The 21,161-nt window shown below is 35.3% G+C and overlaps 1 protein-coding gene across 4 annotated transcripts in view; it reads right to left on the bottom strand.

Annotated features, from left to right (window-relative positions):
* The window catches only part of STRN3 (striatin 3), a 61,471-nt gene that overhangs the window by 17,022 nt on the left and 23,288 nt on the right, over positions 1-21,161 (bottom strand). The window contains exons 3-9 of one of the 4 annotated variants that reach the window (XM_066188372.1): positions 18,617-18,690; positions 17,905-17,983; positions 17,442-17,621; positions 16,850-16,982; positions 15,122-15,263; positions 9,737-9,847; positions 3,308-3,448 (exon numbers count right to left, since the gene is read on the bottom strand). In XM_066188372.1, coding sequence (XP_066044469.1) covers positions 3,308-3,448; positions 9,737-9,847; positions 15,122-15,263; positions 16,850-16,982; positions 17,442-17,621; positions 17,905-17,983; positions 18,617-18,690 — 860 coding nt within the window. Of the gene's footprint in view, positions 1-3,307; positions 3,449-9,736; positions 9,848-15,121; positions 15,264-16,849; positions 16,983-17,441; positions 17,622-17,904; positions 17,987-18,616; positions 18,691-21,161 lie in introns of all 4 variants that reach the window. The other 3 variants (XM_066188371.1, XM_066188373.1, XM_066188374.1) reach the window with 3 other exon arrangements.

A 21,161-nucleotide genomic window follows, 5' to 3' on the forward strand; every position in this document is an offset into this window, starting at 1 on the left:
AAACTCTACATTTGACAGTGTACTACAAACCACTTGTATTTCAAAAAAGACATATTCCTACAAAACACCTATTTACTTTCCTGTGAACTTCTATTTGATCTTTAGGACAGGCCCACACGGTATAGATAAGCCCCATAACCTGTCATTCTAATTCTTTGTGAAATTAATGTCACCCGACCTTAACAGATCAACTTTCCTATGCTTTATAATAAAAATTAAGGATCACCACATCAAAAACCTACACTACAAATTCATCAAGTTTTGTCTGCATGAGTGACTATCTCTTTTGAAGCTCTGAAGCTTCAAAATTAATGCTACTTGAAATTCCAAAGACTATTTCTCAATACTAAAGTTGCCCATATGTATGTACAGTGCATTCTGTAATTTATTTGTGAATTTTATATTTTAAAGTGAGGCATATCTGAGAATTCTAAAAAATGGTTGCAAACTGCTTTAGTAAAAAAGAAAAGGCAGAATAGTAACACAATGAAAAATGCATGATGTTACAGCTACTAAAAATAAAGACCCACATCTTCACATGCCAAAACAATGCATCAACAGATATATGCAAATGACAGTTAAATAAATGACTTTTGAATGCTTTTCATCTGGAAAAAAAACTCAAACATTTTTCAAACACACAGTACAGTATTATTCTCATAGCACTATATAAATGCTTAACTGAGTTTGTGCTCAGGAAGTATAAAGTAAAAATGAGATAGTACAAGTTCCTTTGTAGGTAAAACTAGGTGAAATAAATATTGAAATATAAAATTGTCTAATTAAATATTTCCTTAGCCAATCCTAACCAGCACTTCTTACCTTCAAGTTCTTGACATCATGCATAATTAAGTCAAAATCAAGCAGTAATACTTGTACAAACTGAAACTGCTTTAATATCTGATCAGATGTGTATGTTCATATAGGCTGTGGATGTGTACTGTACAACAGGGACATCTTAACCTTGTTTCCCACAAAGTTATTATGTGGTACACCAAAAGCAGCTGTTCATACCCAAGCAATTAGCTGTTACTGCTTTTTTCCTGTCAATCTGTAGATTGACACCTCCACAATCTATAGATATTAAAACTGAAAAACAACCAGAGAAGAAAGTAATTCTCTCTACACTGGATGGAAAATCACGTGGATACTATTTCTGAAAGTAATAGAATATGTTGAAATGAAAACTGCAATTTCTCATGGCTAAAATTATCAAGTGTGATTATGGCATATCATCATACTAAACCAGGCAGCTCAGAGTGAAAAAACAAACAAACAAACAAACAAACCCAAGCCAAAAGCCAAACTCTCACACCTTTAGAGGTATGAAAGAGACACTGCAAGCCAGTTAAGGCCAGTTCCTCCCTTTAAGAAAAAAATTATCAAACACTGCCTCAGAACTGTAATATTCCAAAGTGTAGCACAAAATTTCCATATAGTCACAAGAAAATTGTGGTTTGATAAAATTGATCAGCATAGGCTAGCATATCTCAGGAAGTAAGCTTAAAGCTACCTGCAAAATCTTAGCTTTTAGAACACAGCTGAATAAATAATTGAGTAGAATCTCTATTTGTACTCCATGGTACAAAATCTGTATTTGATGATAATGAAGTGTTTGGCCTCATAACACACCTAGAAGGAATTCAAATACAACACAGCCTGTTTGTTCACAGCTTTGCACCATATGGTACAGACAAAAACTCAAAAAGCCACATATCATTCAGGATGGAAATAGCAGAATTTACACTCTAATATTCAAGTTTAAAAACTATGCAGCAACCACAATGAGCAGTAAGATGACGGAGATATTAATTATTATTACTCTTAATAAATAAAGAGCAAACTACACCAACAAGTTAAAAACATATGGACACATTAAATAGCATGAAAATATAAACATGAAAGCAGTTTATTTAAACAGCGTGAACAATCTTTACTTGAAGGGTAACACAGTGTTTGTGCTACAAGAACCAGGCAATAAAAGTCAGTCCATACCAAATTCAAATCAAGCATCTATTTCTTCAAAAAGATTAATTTGTCCTGTATTATTTTAGATATAAGGCCCCTACCTGAGACAATATCCCTGTCTGTAACAAGGTCCGTGTCTGTGTTCCTTTGTACAACATGTATGGCCTAAGAAAAACAGCCTAAGACAGATCTAGAAAATCCTAACTGTAGGGTGACATGGGCTTAATACCCAAACATGGCTAAAAGGCAACCTAAAGCATGTAAACACTAAACCCAAAAACAACCTAAACAAGTTTCAGCAGGTGGATTTTCAACTGTAGATTTTTCAATTGCACTCCACAGGTCAATTTGATACTGCTTCATCTTGAAAATGGAAATAAAAATGGAATGGAAAGCAGTAAAAAAGATGACTGTTGTAAAATGACAGTTTTGGGGGAGGAACAAAAAAAACTCCTTGAAATGTGGTTTGGGGTGCTTTTCTGCTTGCCTGGTGACAGGCATTTGTGAGACTAAGGGTGAAAAAGAACAGGAGAACCAACAGATTCCTGGAATCAGTAGTAATGTAAATTCCATTTCTGCTATAGTTGATACCGTGCCAGGCCTTATGGGTCAAAGATCATCCTGAAAGAGCCAAATCTGAAAACACATGAGTATTATGAATTAATATGTTTTAAGTAGAGGCCAATCTACATAATGGGATTCTAATTTCAAAGCTAATACATGAAAAATCATTCCTTTAAAACAAAAAACTTAAAAGCCAAATACAAGATTCTTGACTTTATATATAATAGCTTGCCATTTATTTTCATTGCCAAAGATAATCCTGAAACTTAAAAAAATTTTTTGTAAAGAAATAAATAGTGTCTTTGTAAACTTGCGTATGCAGACCAAGGGAATTTTACAAAAGAGAACATGAAATTTGAGGAAAAGAAACTAATTAATCCCATAACTTAAATCACCACTTTTCATTTTAAAATCCAAACTGTGTATCAAATGTTAATACTCACCTTTTTTCTCCTCAATAAATAACAACCTATTTGTGAAAGGTTTTGCTAATGGGGGGGGTGTGTCTCTAAACAAGGATTTAATAGTGAATAGTGTCAGAACACACTGCTGTACATGAAGTTATTTAAATAAACTTATGAAATAATGGTGAGTTATGATAAGCCACAGAAACTCAAGCCATATTCTCATAAAACCATTCAGGAAGAATTGCAAGTAAAATAATAATGTGGCAATCTGCAACTGCATTAAGCTTTACAGAGGGGATAATAAATTACAGTGTGTGCTTTCTAAAAGAAATCTCCTGAAATATAGTAAGTAGCTGAATTTTTTGTACCTTCCTCTGCTCTTGCACCTTCATGATCAGTCATTCTAGAAGAGGGTGACCTAGATTGATTAATGATTCCTGAAGGGATGTGGGGTATCTCATCATCGCCCAGATCAGCTATCATGTCGTGAAGTTTTGTCCTGTTGACTCCTGTAAATTAATGTCAGCAGCAAAAATTCATTTGATTGCTACCGCTTGACTTGACTGAAGTCTAAAAATCCATTAAATAAGAATAATTACTGATGGGACCTCCTTAAAATAAATAGTGCTTTGCTTTTGTTTAGTAATATTTTGGAAATCAAAAGCAGGAGTTAATACAACAAATCTGAAAACTACATGCAAACAATTTTAATTCACTAAATCAAAGAATAACTCCTTTGTGTTCTGCAGATCTATTCTACAATTTCCTGTAGGAAAGAGAAAAACATCATCTTACAGTCCTACTGAAAAGTCAAGTCAAATACTAAAAGAACATTCACTACTAAACAAAAAACATATGAATTAAACATTTCTAATAATATTACACAACTTTAACTATACTAAACAATTTAACATTAAAAAACAGAGCGCAAATTAAAAATAAGCTTTAAAATGAGAGCAAAAGTACAGACAACTCATAATGGGGGTGCAACAAACAATTAACTTTCCCTGCTTTGAATGGTATTCAAATTGTATGAAGTGCTTGTTAAACACAGGAGCAAGAATACTTCCACCACTGTATGAAACTGCAGATGTATATTATATTAAAATTATTCTAAAAGCAAGTTTCTAGAAACAAAGTACTCTGAATTACATGTACGTTTAATTAATATGTAGACGTTAGCAAACAAAAACATATCATTTAAAATGTCTTTAAATTACTAAATCCATTCCTGCTTTCACCTTTATAGCTTCCATGTCAAAAAGTCAAAGTTTTAATCATAAAGTGTATTTCAGTGAGAGAACATCTTTAAAGAAAACAATCCATAATTATGAAAGACATAACCAAATTTTAACCAATAAAACAGCCCTTCCTGGGACTGCAAGCAGAGATACTGCAGACCATATAGCAAAGGAAGCATTGGTGAACAAGTTCTTATACTGAGGTGATGTCTCAAATCTATTAAAGAGGAAATTGAAACTAAACCAAAGCCTTTATTGTCAAAAAAGCAGAACATAAACATTACGACTACAGATGACTTATCAAAATCAGAACTATTCATTCAAACAGTTAAACACTAAAATATACTCTTTCAAAAAGTATCTGATCATTTCAGATCTTACTAGTTTAAATCAATGTGTTCAAAAAATAAGTGTCCAAGAATAACAGAATTATCTAAAGATAATGGAGAATTCCCTGCAGAGAGGGATGACAACAAAAAATATTTCTTGAAGCAGAATTATAGCAAATACAGCTCACATATCCCTAGAAGGATGCTACATAGCTATTCTCATTAATATTTGCAAAACATTCTCATTTTGCCAAGTAATAAACTCCCTATTTTTGTGGTTTTTTTCTGCTTTTGGTATGTTTCTCTTTCCTTTATGGAACACTTAGTATTCTAGTTAAATATACAAAAACTGCTACCCAGAAGCAATTTGAGAATAAAACTGGCTTCCAAAAGTTTTCCTCAAACAACAGATCATTTGAGCAGTTAAGTTTCGTTACACTCTCCTGGAGAAGTATGTCTAGAAACCTGCAATCCCAGCTAATGAAGTGAATGTAAAAATATTAATGAGAAATCTCTTTTGAGCCAACACTCTTTTTTCCTAACAGGCACTACACTGAAAGGATTTAATTCCTGAAGTATAGTACTTAATATTGCAGCCAGCAGGTCAGATCTCAGATATGAAAAGTCACTCTTAAAATGGCCAGATCTCTACACCATATAGACTACAAAGCTTGTCTTTGTCTTTATCCCAATCGGCCATCAGCCAGGCATCTACTGTGACCAGCAGCAGATATATTCTCGGAGATATTATAGAGCAATCAATAAAATGACAGTATAAAAGTCATGACTGGAACCCTAAACTGCTTACTTTAACAAACCCTTTGTTTCCAGAAGAGAAAAAAACCATTTGTCTTCTCCATATTGATATGTCTGAACTGTTCAACACATTGATGTAAAATGCCAAAAATGGCTTATAAACTCCTACTCTATCTGAGCTGAAAGCATCTTCTCATGGTGCTTTCCTGCCAAACACATGAAAATGAGAAGTTTGTCTTGAAGCATACTCAGAAGAAACTAAAAGTAGCCCTGCTGCTCTGCTACCTTTAAAGCAGCCATTCATTTAGTTTGTCACTTATTAGGGGACTGATAGCCCTGCCTTTTAGCGTTTTTTTTCAGTATGTTTGGGCACTTCTTGCCCTTCAAGCATAACCTCAGAACAGTCTTCAATCATTTTACAATACAGAGAGAAGTTTACAAAGGAGCAGCTGCTGTTCCGAACAACTTCTGCGCATTTCACACTGAAAAATATGCCAATATTCAAGACTGTGCCACCACTACAGAAGACTGCACAAGTTTCTGCTCTCAAGAAAGTGCAAGTGTACCTTCATATTACTGTTCAAGTAACTGTACTTGAACATAATACTGTTCAAGTATTGTAGGTGTTACAAGGAGATTTCTAAAGAAAAGAATGTGCCATCTCTGCATAAGCAATGTTCAAGGCACAAAATGCCTTGAACCTTTTTACCCTCAGAAACACCAAGGACAAAAAAATTTGATAGAGTTGGTATGAACAGAAGCAAAAGTTACATTACCATCTAGTGTACTGTCCTTCAGAGATCAAAAGTTAAAAAGATAACTGAGTATTAAGTGATGAAAAATCTTAGTCTGAGAAGCCTTAAGCAGAGTTCTATTAGGTCCAAGATGTATTAGCCCAAGTCTGAATATAACACAGAGATTCTTACATATCAAGGACAGGTGGCAGTAATGAAGATGGTAAAATTCAGATTTGTTTTCACTCTTATCAACTATCACATTATTTCCAGAAATCAAGGGTAGGAAAGTGAATGGAACGGATACTGTTTTGTAAGTACAGAAAAATTAAACAGAAGGTAAAGAGCAGAAAAGTCAAAAAAGAGCAAAAAGCTAAGGAAAAACAGCAAAAGTATCTTGATTTCAACAGTGATTGATATAAAGATATAGATATATACAAACAAGATGTGAAAACTTTTGAACTGAGAACCCGTTATGCTGACCTGATAGAATGAAATGAGATATACACTACCTCCACTATTATACCCTGCAAAGGTGACGGCTATATCTGAGAAACAGTTATCCCCTGACTTACTTGCCAAAATTGATCGTATCAAACTTGGGCAAGAAATAGGCCTTAAATTCAGCATACTACTGAAAAGAGAAACCTACTTTTGAAAAATCAAACCTAACTCCTTATCTATGTATCATGGTGAGTCCAGGATAGCTGTGGTTTGTTTCTCTGCTTCTGGGGTTTTTTAACACAAGAACTCTTCAATGAACAGATTTTGCATTATTTTACAGCTGACATTGTAAAGAAAATCAAAGAGTGGGGTGGTGGATTTTTGTTGTTGTTCTGGTGGGGTATTTTTAAAGATCCTTTCATAAAGAGGTAGTATTTTTACATAACAGGGTGACTACCTGGACAGACACCCTCTCTCTCCTCAGCAAACAAGAGTATTACTTAATGAAAACATGTGTTAACAGAAGATGACCTTAATTAAGGTGTTTCACCCAAAAGAAGACATAGGGACTGGAGAAATATCAATATAGAATCAGATCTACTTCTATTCACTTATTTATGTGTATGTGTGGAATGAAAGTTTCCCTGCCTGGAGACAGGGTTGTGTCTGCCTGCTGATGTTACAGTGCAGATACAGATTACAGCAGACACCAGATGTATATCCAACAAATGTATATCAGAATGTCTGTCCTATTATGCTGTCTTCAAAATATTGCAAGAGATGACATTTAATGCACATTTGTTTGATGTTTATGATTATATATACTACCATGCAGATAAGTTCTGATGGTACTCAAAACGAATTCTGATGGAAGTCAAAACACTGAAGAGCAAAGCAAGAGATATGTATTCAGAATGAAGCTCCCAAATGACCAGACATGAGCAGCAGGAATAAAAGAGCCCTTCAACATTATTTTCAGCTTCAGAATGTTAAAAAGCTAAAAAAAGCCTACAAAATCATATTTAAATAAATCTGCCCAACCTTGAATGCATGATTTTACTCTGTGTGTGGAGTTCTCTCCTATTAGCTCAGTGATTTAGAGGCTAATTTTTAACCAGAAACTATCATGAATGTGACAATCAAACAATCTCACAAACCACCAAGTAACACTCTTATGTGTTCAGGGTTTCCCAAAGGAGAATTCAAACTTAAAACGCTAAACAATGACTTATGCCACTTCTCAGCACAGTGACACACAGTTGTCTCCTAAACACTGTCTTCTGTGAACCAAAGACTCCAAAATTCTTTTAGATGAAGAAAACTTTCTATTACTTTGCAGTCACTATGGTTCAAAATGTCTAAAATGTAAAGAATTTATTAAGAAAATTTCAGATATAAAAGAAGTCCATTTTGGTATTAAAAACAGATTTCTAAGCCTACCAAATATTTCATGTGAATTTGATGCCAACTGCTGATTTACATGTTAAATGTTGATACACATTAGCATGCAGATGACTACTGTAGACTCTCATTAAAGCAAAGACTAGGTGAAAATCTTTGCTTTGTCCAAGATTTTAAGTTAATGTGTGTGTACAAATCATGCAAAAATGCTGAAAAAACATCCAACATGCACTAACTCCCAGTAAATGTTACAATTTACAAAGTAAATTCAAACCTTAATAATTACAGAATTCTTCAGGAAGTGTTATATTTTAATTATCATGAATTTATTTAGTGTATACCTATACAAGTTTTCAAACTGAGAAAAAAAAATTTTAGTAGTTATCTCCAGAAAATGTTAAAAAATACTTCCAAAATAAAAGCACAGCAATCATGGGAGCTTCTCTAAAGCAACATGGGATGCCACCCAAAGGGACCTGGAGAAGCTCCAGGAGCAGGTCCATGGGAACCTCATGAGGTTTAACAAGACCAGGTGCTGGTGCTGCACCTGGGTTGGGGCAATCCCCAGTACCAGCACAGGCTGGGGATGAACAGACCCAGAGCAGCCCTGCCCAGAAGGACTTGGGGGTGCTGGAGAGTGAGAGGCTGGACGTGACCCAGCCATGGGCACTCCCAGCCCAGAGAGTCAAACGTGTCCTGGGCTGCATCCAAAGCAGCGTGGGCAGCAGGGCCAGGGAGGGGATTCTGCCCCTCTGCTCTGCTCTGCTGAGACCCCACCTGCAGTGCTGCATCCAGCTCTGGGTGCCAGCACAGGAAGGACATGGACCTGCCGGAATGAGTCCAGAAGTACGGAATGAATTTAAACTAACAGGGTAGGTTTAAACTGGGTATTAGGAAGAAATTCTTTACTGTAGGAGTGATGAGGCACTGGTACAGGAGTTCAGAGTAGTTGTGGGTGCTTCATCCCTGAAGTGTTCAAGGACAGGTTGGATGGGGCACTGAGCAATCTGGTCCCCACCCATGGCAGGTGGGTTGGAATTAGATGATCTTTAATGTCCCTTCCAAGACAAACCATTCTATGATGACAGATTTAATACAACTTTAGGCACTAAGAACTTTGTATAGTTGATAACAATTTCCAAAAGCATTTTTATCAGGTAGTTTAACCCTTAAGTTTGGTTTAAACTACATAGTTAAAAATAGGTCAACTGGTCAGAAAACTCAGAGAATAAAGGGATATCAAATAAAATGTTGGTAAATGCACAGGGAAGTAAGGGCACTATAAAATAAAGATGACCTCCTAAACAAAGCCACCAAAAAGTTCATATTTACATTACAGGCATTTCCTAATTCTCTATGCATGAGGCTGTAAAAATAACTACAAACCCATAAACAGCAATTACAGTCTGATTCAAGCTCTTATTATAAACACTCCCAAAACAAAAAGCAAATAAAAAACCCACCCCACCACCCCCAGAAAGAGCCCAACAACCACCAGTCCCACTACAGTATTACAATACTATACTTTAAGAAGCAGATGAAGTTTAAATCTTTCAGACTAGGAATGTCCTCAAAATGCAAGTTGTTCACTATTTTTACACTAACGTTCCTATGCATTTAGTTCTCTTGACCTCTTTAACCATGAATTCTTGTCTTTTCAACATTTCTCATTTATGAAATGGCTGTCAAAATTTTGATATTTTCACATTCAGCAGGTAGAAAGTTAAAGTTGGTTGCCCCCATTACAGAAAATGATGCTTAATGGAAAAAAAAAAAAAAAAAACAAACAAAAAACCAAACAAAAACGAACAACAGAACTTGTGAGAAAAAAATGTCTTCTATATAGACAGGCAAAAAAGTGTTGCATTACAAGATTCAGAATCTGCACTTACTCTTTACCCCTTTCTTCCCCTTTCGTTCCTTCTTGTACTGTTCCTTCAGTTTACTTATTAGTCCCTGGTCTACATCCCAAACCTCAGCAGTTGGGGACAGGTCATCTTTGTCTACATGCAGCATATTATTAAAAGAAAAATAATCAGCAATTGGCAATGCAAGCTGTTGGTGATTTACTGTCATAGCTGTATAAGAGCATTAATAAAAGTTATTAATAAATCTTTATTTTAAAGGTGCAGTCTCAGTTTTAAGTTTATAAAAGACCAAGTTTCACTTAATACAGTTTTCCAAGGCACTGTATATTGTCAGTTACATATTTGAAAATTGTACGTTAATTTGTTACCAAGGAGCAAGCAAATTATGCTTCATAAGTAACTGTTTATGTTAGATACTTCAAAATACACAAAAATTCATTGGTGTTCAGAAACAATTACTGCATCTTTAGAAAGACAGTGTTAAGAAATTATTCAGCCAGTGTTGACTAAGCAAATAAAAGCATTCATGCTGTATTTCCCATGAAAATGCAAGCTGAGTAAGTCAGTGCCAGTTTATTCATGAAGACCACCATGCATCCTTTCGCATTCATTCTACATGCACAAGAAAGAAACCTTGGTCCTACATATAACCAGAGAAACAAGTCTACAAATACAGCTTTTCACATAAAGATGAAGAAAAGTAATTTGCACAGGTGGACATCCCACTGCATTCCAGAAATTAGGTCATAATTAGCAGAAATACAACATTCCACAGTAGTTTCAGAAGACGTATCTTCTTCTGTTGGACAAATACTGCAGAGTTAATTATTCTTTACGAAAAGTCAGGTCTCCACTTTTCTGAACTATCTATCTCTATCATTTCTGGAGGCTCAGAATTAGTAAAAAGATAAACCTGTTTCTAACACAAGGCAAACAACATTTGCAGAAGCACTTCTGCTAGTAGACAACCAGGCAGCAACCAAACTTGGTTTGTGCGCCAGTTCAGCTTTATACTCATAAATTCTTTAGGTATAAAACCACAACACTTAGTTCCTCAGTTCCCAACTTCCAATCACTTACAGTATGACTGTACCCATTTTAGAAGTTAAAACCATTATAATCATGAAAGTGCACTAGAGGAGTCATACACAGTAGAAACAAAGTAACATGCATTTAGAATAAAAACAATAGGAGTTATTCCAAGTACATGCTTCATGACAAAACATGACAACAAATGAGAAGAGAGATACCCTAGGATACTGATGCGTCTACCATCACTCAGTGACAATGTTGATCAAAGAGATGGAATACAGAGATGGCAAGGGCGGTGAAACATGAAATGAGAGCGTAACAGCAGAGTCCCACAAAGAACTCTGGTGATGAGAAGGGAACAGTGACATCCTACACCAAACTACAGCTACACCTACCAAGCTGCAAACACTAAGACCTCAATCTCTCTGATCACTGGGCCTAAGCACTGACAGAGAGGAATAGTGATTACTCAGGAAACACAAGAAGCACAGAAAGATAAGTCAGAGAATATGCCCAATCAAAGACAAAAAAAATCAAACCCACTAAAACTCAATTAAAAGAAAACTCCATTAAAAACTAATTAATAAAATTCCAAAGTACTATTAATAAAATGAAAATAATCAGCTAGGTTGCAGCATTGTAGGGAAGGATTAGGTAATTAAACTGAACCAGAAGATGACCACATGTAACGTCAATGTAATGTTACTCTAAAAAATGTCTTTTTGGAACATTTAAAAAGGTGCAGTGCATTAAACCAGGACAGTGCAGGTAATGACGAAATTGAAGTAACATGCTCAGTCTGTGTTCTACACTGGAAGTTTAGAAAACGTCTGCAGAGTGCAAAACAAATAGGGCATTAACTATCAAGACAAAGAATCTGAAGGAACTGGGCTCATTCAGTCAACAAAAAACAGGAAAAGCACAAGCCTGCAAACATAAATATTCAAAACCAACACTGCTGGCTGCAAAAATGTAGGCTGTAAATAGAAAACTAGATAAAACACAAACTCAGAATATCTGGGTAGGCTGTGAAATGAATTTCATACAAGATTTTTAGGAAAACAGAGCGGTGTTTCTCTCCATTATGCCTACATATATTGGGCTACTTCAGAACAGAGCCATGTAACTAGAAAACCTCTGCAATTGCCCCCAACAGTGACTTTCCCTGCACTAAACTGATACAGGACAGCACAGAGGATTCAGGATGTCCACTGACCAGTATAATTGAGTGGAGAAAGTCTGGCTTTAAATTTTTCTGTTTTTTAAAAGTGTTTTGAAAATGATCCAAGAGATTGTGAATTCCAGTCACACTCTGGGCACAGTCAGTCATTCTCTGACTCATGGTCCATCTTGTAAAGAAAACTTTTGTGTTTCATGGGGAAAAGAAATCCAGTGACGAACACATGAAACCAGAAGCAGAATAAAGAGACTACATGATATGTCAAGTCCGCAATACGTAGCACAATATATAACAGTAGGTATATACTGCTGTTTGCTTAAGCAAACTGAGTTATATATGCATTTTTTCTTGATACTAAATCACAAGGAATTTATAATTTTTTTAATCTGAAACTGTACATTCTTTTTTCAGTATGTCACACAATTTGACTCTTCATTTAACATTGCTTGAACTTGCTCATCTTTCAGTATTTTGAAGATAAGCTGTTCCTAAGTAAAACGTGTTGCATGACAGGACACTTTAAATCACAATGTTTGGAATTAATTTAACACTCAAAGTATGTTAACTAAGGCACTTACGTAAAAAAGAATTTGTTCATAAGAAGCTGTAATATAGAAGAAAACAAACGCAATCCAAAGTTCACGACACACACTGACAGGTTTGAAGAATCCTCAATAGCAAAAAATTTGGTGCTGGAATATTTTAGGATATTGAAAGTTGGACCTACAGATAATACTTTGCAATTAAGTACTGTAAATATTACTAAAGTAAGACTAGGCAATATATTTAGAGCCTAAACATCAGAGGTTTTCCAGATACTAAATAAAAGCATTATAACTAATTAGAGATGTAAATATAACTTTTGTTTCAGAATGCTTAAATGCTTGCAAAAGTAAGAAGTGATAGAAGGAGGCTAATGACAGGAAAACTAAAACAGAAGGAAGAAAAAAATCTATGAAAACAGAGCGGAGCAACTACTACATTATGAAAAAAAAAATCTGAATTTTAACTGAAATATTTAAGTTCATGACTGATGCAGTTGTTTAGGCAGTAATAGTACATACTTGTTTAAATTAAGTTTCCCCTCAAAATAACTAACTGGATGGACCTGGATATTTGAAGTAACAAGTTTCATAGAGTTCAAAATAACATGATAGGCTAAAATAAATTGGTTTAGGCAGTGTATTGTTTTATTTAAGAAAGCATTTAAGTGGGACAGTATTTAAAATGTTATTTGTGATAGTTAACAAGGACGTCTTGTCATATTTACACTGATCTTTAAAACGTAACACAACCCCAAGATCTGATGGATTCTATCCTTAAATTCCCATTTAAGGCAATAACATCTCTACTAAAATCAGTGACATACTGTGAAAAAAAATACTGCTACTACAGTTGTAGGCATGTCTTTGACTGAATTAAATACTAAGTTACAAAACATACAAAAGACTTATGAAAATTGTCTTCATATGGCAAAACTCAGAACATACTTCGAAAGATGAAACTAGGCTTATGTTTTATTTCCTCCTTCCCACTTTCTTGTCTCAGATATGAGTTTTTTGATAGCAATGGGATTGCTGCAGTTAAATCAGCTGTCACAAGTGTGCACAAACTCCCATAATGCTCTGCCTCACTTTGCTATGGGTTCATTTAAACTGTAATAAAAAAACATTCAAACAGCTCTATGAAAAGCGTGGTGGGTCAATTTGATTTTTAAAACAGACCTTAAAATTGGGTAACTACTTGAGGAAATGCCAGACAAAGAACACACTGGAAAGTAATCTTTGGAAACAATGACTAGGAATTTCAATGGACAAGCTAGTTCAACACAGTAGGTTTCAGTAGCCTGCCATGGATAAATCTTTGACTGCATGAATTACAGTATCAAACTATCTTGTCTTTCATATACAATAGTAAGACTGACACCAGAACCACAACTTTCGACGTCACTATATATCTGAAGGGATGCTGCAAGCAAAGTCAAAAACTCTTGCCTCAGGTTCTATGACACATCTTACACCAAGAGATCTGCCTGTTTGCCTAAATGAAAAGACCATCAAGAAACTGTTCAAATAACATCAACTTCAAAAGGGAACAACAGCAAGCAACTAAAATGCTACTAAAAATAAGACAGTTACCACCAAAACTAAAGGTAATAGTTTGTTCAGCTTCATTTTCCAACAAGAAATAAGACCGAGTTTTAAAAACAAAGGTGACTAATCCTTTGATACTAGTTTTTAGGAAAGAATGCTTCCTAATCCTTGGTACCTTCAAAATCAAGACTGGATAATTTTCCTGGAAGATGTGTCATTACTTTAATTTTTGTAAATCTTTGTATTTTCTTTGCTCACTGGGATGTTATTGAAGTATGACTTCATTATCACAATGACATAAAATGCTCAAACAACATGATCTAAAGGCAGTCTGGGGCTTACGATTTAAGACTTGTGGTATGTAACTACAAAATTGTTTGTACCACAATTCAGAAATCAAGATAGTCAATTTCCCATTTAAAGGCAGATATTGATTACTTGGGTCACTATTCTTTTTCCCATAAAAAATTTCTCCTTTCAATCTCCTCTTTTGAAACATGTAGGTTGCAAAAGTGACTGACTTAACATATTTTGTTTCACATCAAATTACTAATAAAAAATGTTAGGCTATTAGAAATGGTTTTGGCCTTTTTTCTATTATTTTACTAATATAAGCTATATTAGCAACAACATCTGAAAATCTCAGTCAGAAAAACAGAAGAACTAATTGTCCATTTTTCAAGTACACCAAAGAAATTAATTTAACCTAGGTACAAAAAGTTTGAAGGTCCTGATAAGAAACAAGTAGGGGGGGAAAAAAAAAAACCCAAACTGTATTTGAAAGAAAATTTAATCCAGGTATAAAAACATTCAGAATTCAAGCCTTTCTTATCTAAGAAAGAAAATATTCTCCTCTTGGTTCTGAAATCAAAAACAAAACCTGAAACAAATGTAATCACAGTTGTACCTGCAGCACTGACAACAACATAAATATATATATATATGAAAGTTTCACCAAAAATATATGTAATTTTCTAAGCCTCAACGTTTGATCATCACATTCATCCACACATTCACACCATTTTAGCAGGTATTACAAAACTCATAGGAACTATCATGAAACAAGTATTCCCTTGTTTTTAAATGCTTTTATTAGTGTCTTACCCCACTCTGTTCCATCTCCTGAACTTCGAGCTTCTCCAGCTCCCTCACCATCTTCGGCTGTCACTAAAAAGTCAAATTCTTTCAAAGCTTCTTCAGTATCAGGGTCATCTGTGAGGTCAGCAGCTAAACCTTCATTACCAATCTGCAAGAAGATAAATATTTTCCTGCATTTGAATCACAAACAGATTTTCTAGTCATTCAGGTCAGAAAATCTAGAGACAATTCTGAGTAATGTCTTGCAAGGGAAAGCATTTTTTCAATCTAAAATGCAGAAAAAATAACTTAGATCTCAGTTGGCTTATCAAAACAAAAAAGAGAACAGTGCAGTCTAGTGAACACTAGGAAATAAAAACACTGACACTAGCTTTAGCAACAAAAATCCCATACAACCCGGTCTTTAGGTTTTTTATTTAACAAATAACAATTAGAAAATTTTGTTGATTTTCTTGCCCTATCAATAGCTCTACAGAGAAAGCTTACAAGCTATGCTTTCTACTGGTCCAGAAGCCTGTCCTTCTTTTTCCTTTCCAGTTCTTTTTCAGTGTTAAGCATAAGCTTGGAATACAGAGCATTTTAAGAAAACTGTCTTTTTACCATTTCTAACCCTATCTCCACCTTAAACAAAACAAACAAACCCTCTACTAAAGCATTGGTGAAAATTTTTATTTCATTCTTCAGGTGAAGAAATTTTCCACGTGAGGTTATTTGCACAATGTTCTTACTTTTTCAGAAAGAGACAATTTTTATAAACTCTAGAACTATAAATGATCCTTTTGCTTTCTATAAAAAAACCCCAAGCTTTGCTGAAAGTCAAAAAGTGGGTGTAAACTCTTCATATATGCTTAGATATTTACTTGACAGTCTTTTTATCAGACTTTTTATAGAAAAAAAGGGATTCAACTCAATGCTTGACTAATCTCTCTACTGGAAGTCCAAGGAAGGGTGAAAACCCCTTCCTGACAAGTCAGTATGGGAGATGTAAGACTTGCATCAAGCCAAGCTCATTGCTAACTATTTAGGAAAATCCAATGCAGCCAGAGGGTCATCATGCTACAGAATACTGTTCTGAGCAAACAGTAACAAAACTGTTAGTACAATATTCATAAATCACTATCTCTAAATAAAGAAACCCCAAAGACAGGGATCCATTACAGGAGAATGAATTAAAATGGGACAGGTAAACACTGTCTACCCTTTCTAGAAAGATATCCACAGAACGGAAAACTAGACACAAATGGAACACAACTGATAGAACCTTAAACAAAAGGTTATTTGAGACAAGTCTCTGCTAGGTTCTTGATATATTTAGCAAAAAATTGTCTAAAAAGAAGAATTACACATGTATTTGATATGGAAGCAAATTTTTTTTCACATTACATAGCTGCATTTCCTCTGAGGAATTGTTTCTACCTTATTCAAAATCCAGAAAGGATGCACAATGTATTGTGCTGAATTTACCTCATATAGGGACACACAGTATGAACTGAAGATGAAATGGCCAATTCATCACTTAATTCATAATTGCAAACAGCTTAGTTAGTTTTTTTTAAAGTTCACAATGTAATTTATTAAGTAAACCACCAAATTTATTAGTAATGCATCTGTGTGCAATCCATTCAGATAACAGAACTGCAACAAACACTTTGACATTGCCTACTTATGTCATTTCCAGAGAAAAAAATTCCTTTTTTAAAGGGAATTTCAGATCTAGTAAAAAAAATCTTTTACTTTGTGTTTTTTATTTATCCGATGCTTTTCTTTTCCTTCTGCAATATCTTCTATCATGTCATTCTCCTCTTCTTCATCACTATCGTCAGCATTTTCTAAGAAATTGAATGTTTCAAGAACATCACCAGAATTCCTGTAAAAATAAAAACATTAAGAGAGAATCCATTTTACTTAATGAAGAGATTTAGAAATTAACCAGATCAAACAAAACTGCCATCTGATAGCTTAAGAGCTTTAAAACCAGCAAAACAAGAAATTACTGAATGGAAGTTTCTATATCTGCTTAAATCCTTATTACAAAAGCACCAGTCAACAGACTCTTGCCTTAAAATAACAAAGTGATCGTATTACATAATTCAACATCAACACACAATTTTCCTGCATATCATGTTAGTATAACATACATGTATGTATGTAATAGGTGTATACGTTCTTATGTATAATCAATTTTAATGAAGTATATAATCATTTGTGGTCAGCTACACTCACAGCTGTTCACAGACTCTCCAGCTGAAAGACCAGTGTGAACTGACCCGTACATGTCAACGACTAGGCAAAACAAACTTTATGCATTTCTTATCTCTTCCCTTACCTTTTGATTTCCTGTCCCTTTTGTTTTGATGAAGGAGATTCACCCCCATTCAGGATCTGTTCTAAGTTCTTTGTCTCTACTGAACCATTTGGTTCTGAATTGGAGAGCCCAAGCAAAGACCTTACTCGCTGGGAGCGTACATCCAATATTGTATCTGTATAACCTACTTCCTGAAGATACCTAGAGATGTTAAGAGAAGAAAGAAAGAGGAAAGGACATTTGATGAAAAAGGAAACTTAGTATTCACTGTTGAAAATGAATGCCACTGTTGTATCCTTTAAGGAAAAATAAGCTTTGCTATCCATCTCACATGGAAAACTTTACTCTGTACTGTTTAAAGCTCAGGACTCCAAGGTCCTGAAGAACAAATCACAATTTGCCTACCTCAGCTACTCTGTTTCATAGAGCTCCTCAAACCACAAGGAAAAGTATGAATACACCAATATCCCACAATGCTACTTACTGTCGCAGTAACTGTCTGCCTTGCTTCCAGGTCAGTTGGCTATTCTGAGGTACTGCAGGAACCTCTGTATCTTTGGTATCTTCTGAAAGACACAGTGTCACAGTTAACATCTAACTTACACTGTTTTTAGACACAAACAAAAATTCCCATCAAGTCAGAAATATGCACTGTGATCTCTAGTTTCAACTGGTTAAAAATGTACCCAAAATGTGGTACTTGTAAAACAGAAGGCAGGGGGGAAAGGGAGGGGGTGGCATATAAATCTGCAGACCACAATTTTAAGGCACACTATTTAAATACAGGCCAAAAGGCTTCCCAAAGACCAACATTTCAAAAGAAGTCAAACGCAATTCTACTTAAAGAGCCCAGCATTGTTAGGAGAAATGCTTTCTTCCATCTGCAATACTTTGAAGAGCAAAAATGGTATTATCAACTTGACATTTACAACTGCATTATCAGATACACTCCAGAAAAGCAGTAAAGATAGTCTGCTTTTTTCTTCTTTGGAGTATTTTCCTTGTTTTAAAATAAAAACATTCAGAGCTCCTTAAAAAAAAAAAAAGGTCAATTAATTTTGATTTTCAGATTAAAAAATATTTACCTCATGCCTCAACGTTCCTAGATATATTCCCTATAACAGACCTAAGAGAGGGTTGAGGAGAAGAAAGCTGCAATAAATTAAACAGACGAAACTTTATTGTAAAAAAGTTACCTGATTCAAAAGTTGGCATTTTCAAGTCACCTTGGTTCAATTCTGTGCCATATTTTAATTTATGGTATTTTGCCCTGAAAAAGTATGCAGATGTTTATCAAATTAGCAGACAAGACTTTGATCAATTCAAAACATTCTACTGTCCCCATTTAAAGCAACCATACCAACACAGTACAATTAATCCGGATAGAACTGTTGTGATAATTCTTCAACAAACAACAATTCATCAAATAATTATTTCTAGTCCTTCAAGCTTTGATGTAGTATTTTGACAATTACTCACAATTATCAAGTAACTTACAGGCAAGAGTTCAGCGTGTTCTCTAAGAACATGGGGTTTTTCCTGTGTATCAGCCAATAAGAGAATCTTTCAAAAACCAGCAGGTGCAAGAACTTAGCAGAAATCATTTTTCCAGTTGTACCACTGTCATAGGTAGCCAATCACACTACAACAAATGAACCTCTTATTTGGGGTTCCTGCCTAGCTACTACTTTTGATTTCCACTTCAATTTGTCTCCTGCTCTGTCTCTGCTTATGACACGTATCCCTCTGAAGAACCATGTTAGAGTGGCTGTTTCTCTCATCACCTGTATTCTCTTCCATATTTTCTCCTCCTCAGTGACTGGAGGCTCAGCTTCCAATTTCTACTTAGTCCACCTATGCAAATGTGCCTCAGTCCTTCCCATCTTCTGAGCCCTGATTCCCTAACCCTAATCTCTCCTCCCTCTGATATGCTAAGGCCTGAACAGCAAGCCTAGGCCTGAGTTGACTCACAAGATTAATCTTGAGCATGATGCAACCAATACCATGAAGGTTCTTTAGTTAAAAATAAACGAGCAAAGTATTTATATTAGTTGTTCCTAATGCCAAACTGGCTGTTGTAGAGACATCTGTTTAACCTTGTGCAAGATATATTAAGAGATTCTCCCAACTAATGTCCCCAAAGGCTTGTTAGTAGGAGAGATCCTCCCAACCTATATCCCTAGAGACTTGTTAGTGGAGTATTTTTGGTAAAAAGCCTTCCAAGCCATTGCCTGGGCTCGGGCTCTGGCCCTGGCCGGTCAGGAAGTATGCCATCAGGAACAGGTATTTTCCGCACAAAAGGCTAACAAGTCATTTGGATTTGTTGACTTGGGCCTATAAAAGCTGGATCCCCTTTTGGGTGAACCTGAGACCTCCCCTATGAGTGGACACACCCTGCATAGGACTATCCCAATCACTGGGAAAGCTTCTCCAGGTCCTCACTGCAAAAGGATTGCAACTGTGGATGATGATGGTGAAGTATTTAGGCAACTGGTGATGTATCTTTCTCAACCACTATTCTCTCTCTCATACAGTAATGATTAGATGTATTACCTTGCTTATTTTTGCTTGTCGCTAAAGCTGAGTAATATGCTTATTGTTTTATCAAATGTATCTTCTCACATCCATGTTGCCTCAATATTAATAGTAAAACAAGATGATTCTTTCCACTGGTGTCTGTACCCATTTCACCATCCCCATCGATGGGGGCAAAACACCATCACCTTGTAAAATACTGGTCTTGGTGATACTATTTCCATGAAAGTATGCATGAGCCTTCAAAATCTTATCCTCTACCCAGCGTGCCTATCAAAACGTCTTCAGCTCCCTTTACAATCAGGAATCTCATCTGAACTACCTATGCCTATATCCTGGATTTCTCAAACTTTATCATTGATCTTTCATGGTTTGACTTTTACCTCATAGATCCTTTGCAAAAATGCTCAAAATCTCAAGGTAAAGAGCTACAGGTAGAGTCAAAGTGAAAAATCTCCATAAAAACATTACCAGCCATATTTTAAAGAACTCTCTAAGCAATACAGTTGTGTATCACTCTAAATGAAACATCTGACCAGAAGTTTAAGAATAGCTGAAGAAAACCTAGCTCCCATCAATCATAAAAACTATTCTTGAATATGAAACTTCTCAGGTAAAAAGACACATAATGGAACAAGTGCTGGACAAAATCAAGGATTTCCAAAAAAATACTTCTCCAATGCCTGAGCCACTACTGCAAGTGTTTTCAAATTGATAGTACAGGAACATCTCAAATGGTGCCTTATATATTTGATGGCAAGGATTTTCTTATATTTTACACAAATTTTTGTTAAAATAGCCATTAGGAAGTCTCATTAACAAACTGTCACTAGATGGCACTATTGACCCTTTTTAGCAAGATAAAATTCCTCATTTCGTGGCAATCACATTGTAACTGAAAAATTGTAAAGCTCGTGAAGACTTTTTTTGACCTGAATCTGACTGCCAACTAAACAGAATCATATTTTTTAACTATTTATGAATATGTTCATAGCTCATCCCTGCACTAGGACTACCTCAGGCCCTCTCTTTAAATTGAGAGGCAAAACTTCATGCCACACTGTAATAGGGCAATGTTCCACCAAGCTTCCCAAATATGCGAAGTACAGTAAGAGACTGGAGAAAATGATTATTGGCTCAAGACAACTGAAGTGTGGCTGGTTAACTTGAAGTTGGATGGGTTAGTTTGCTAAGTCAAATGCCTTG

This window comes from Chamaea fasciata, unplaced genomic scaffold (genome assembly GCF_029207755.1).
Source record: "Chamaea fasciata isolate MVZ Bird 193981 ecotype frontalis unplaced genomic scaffold, bChaFas1.0.hap1 SCAF_7, whole genome shotgun sequence".
Lineage (NCBI taxonomy): Eukaryota > Metazoa > Chordata > Aves > Passeriformes > Sylviidae > Chamaea > Chamaea fasciata.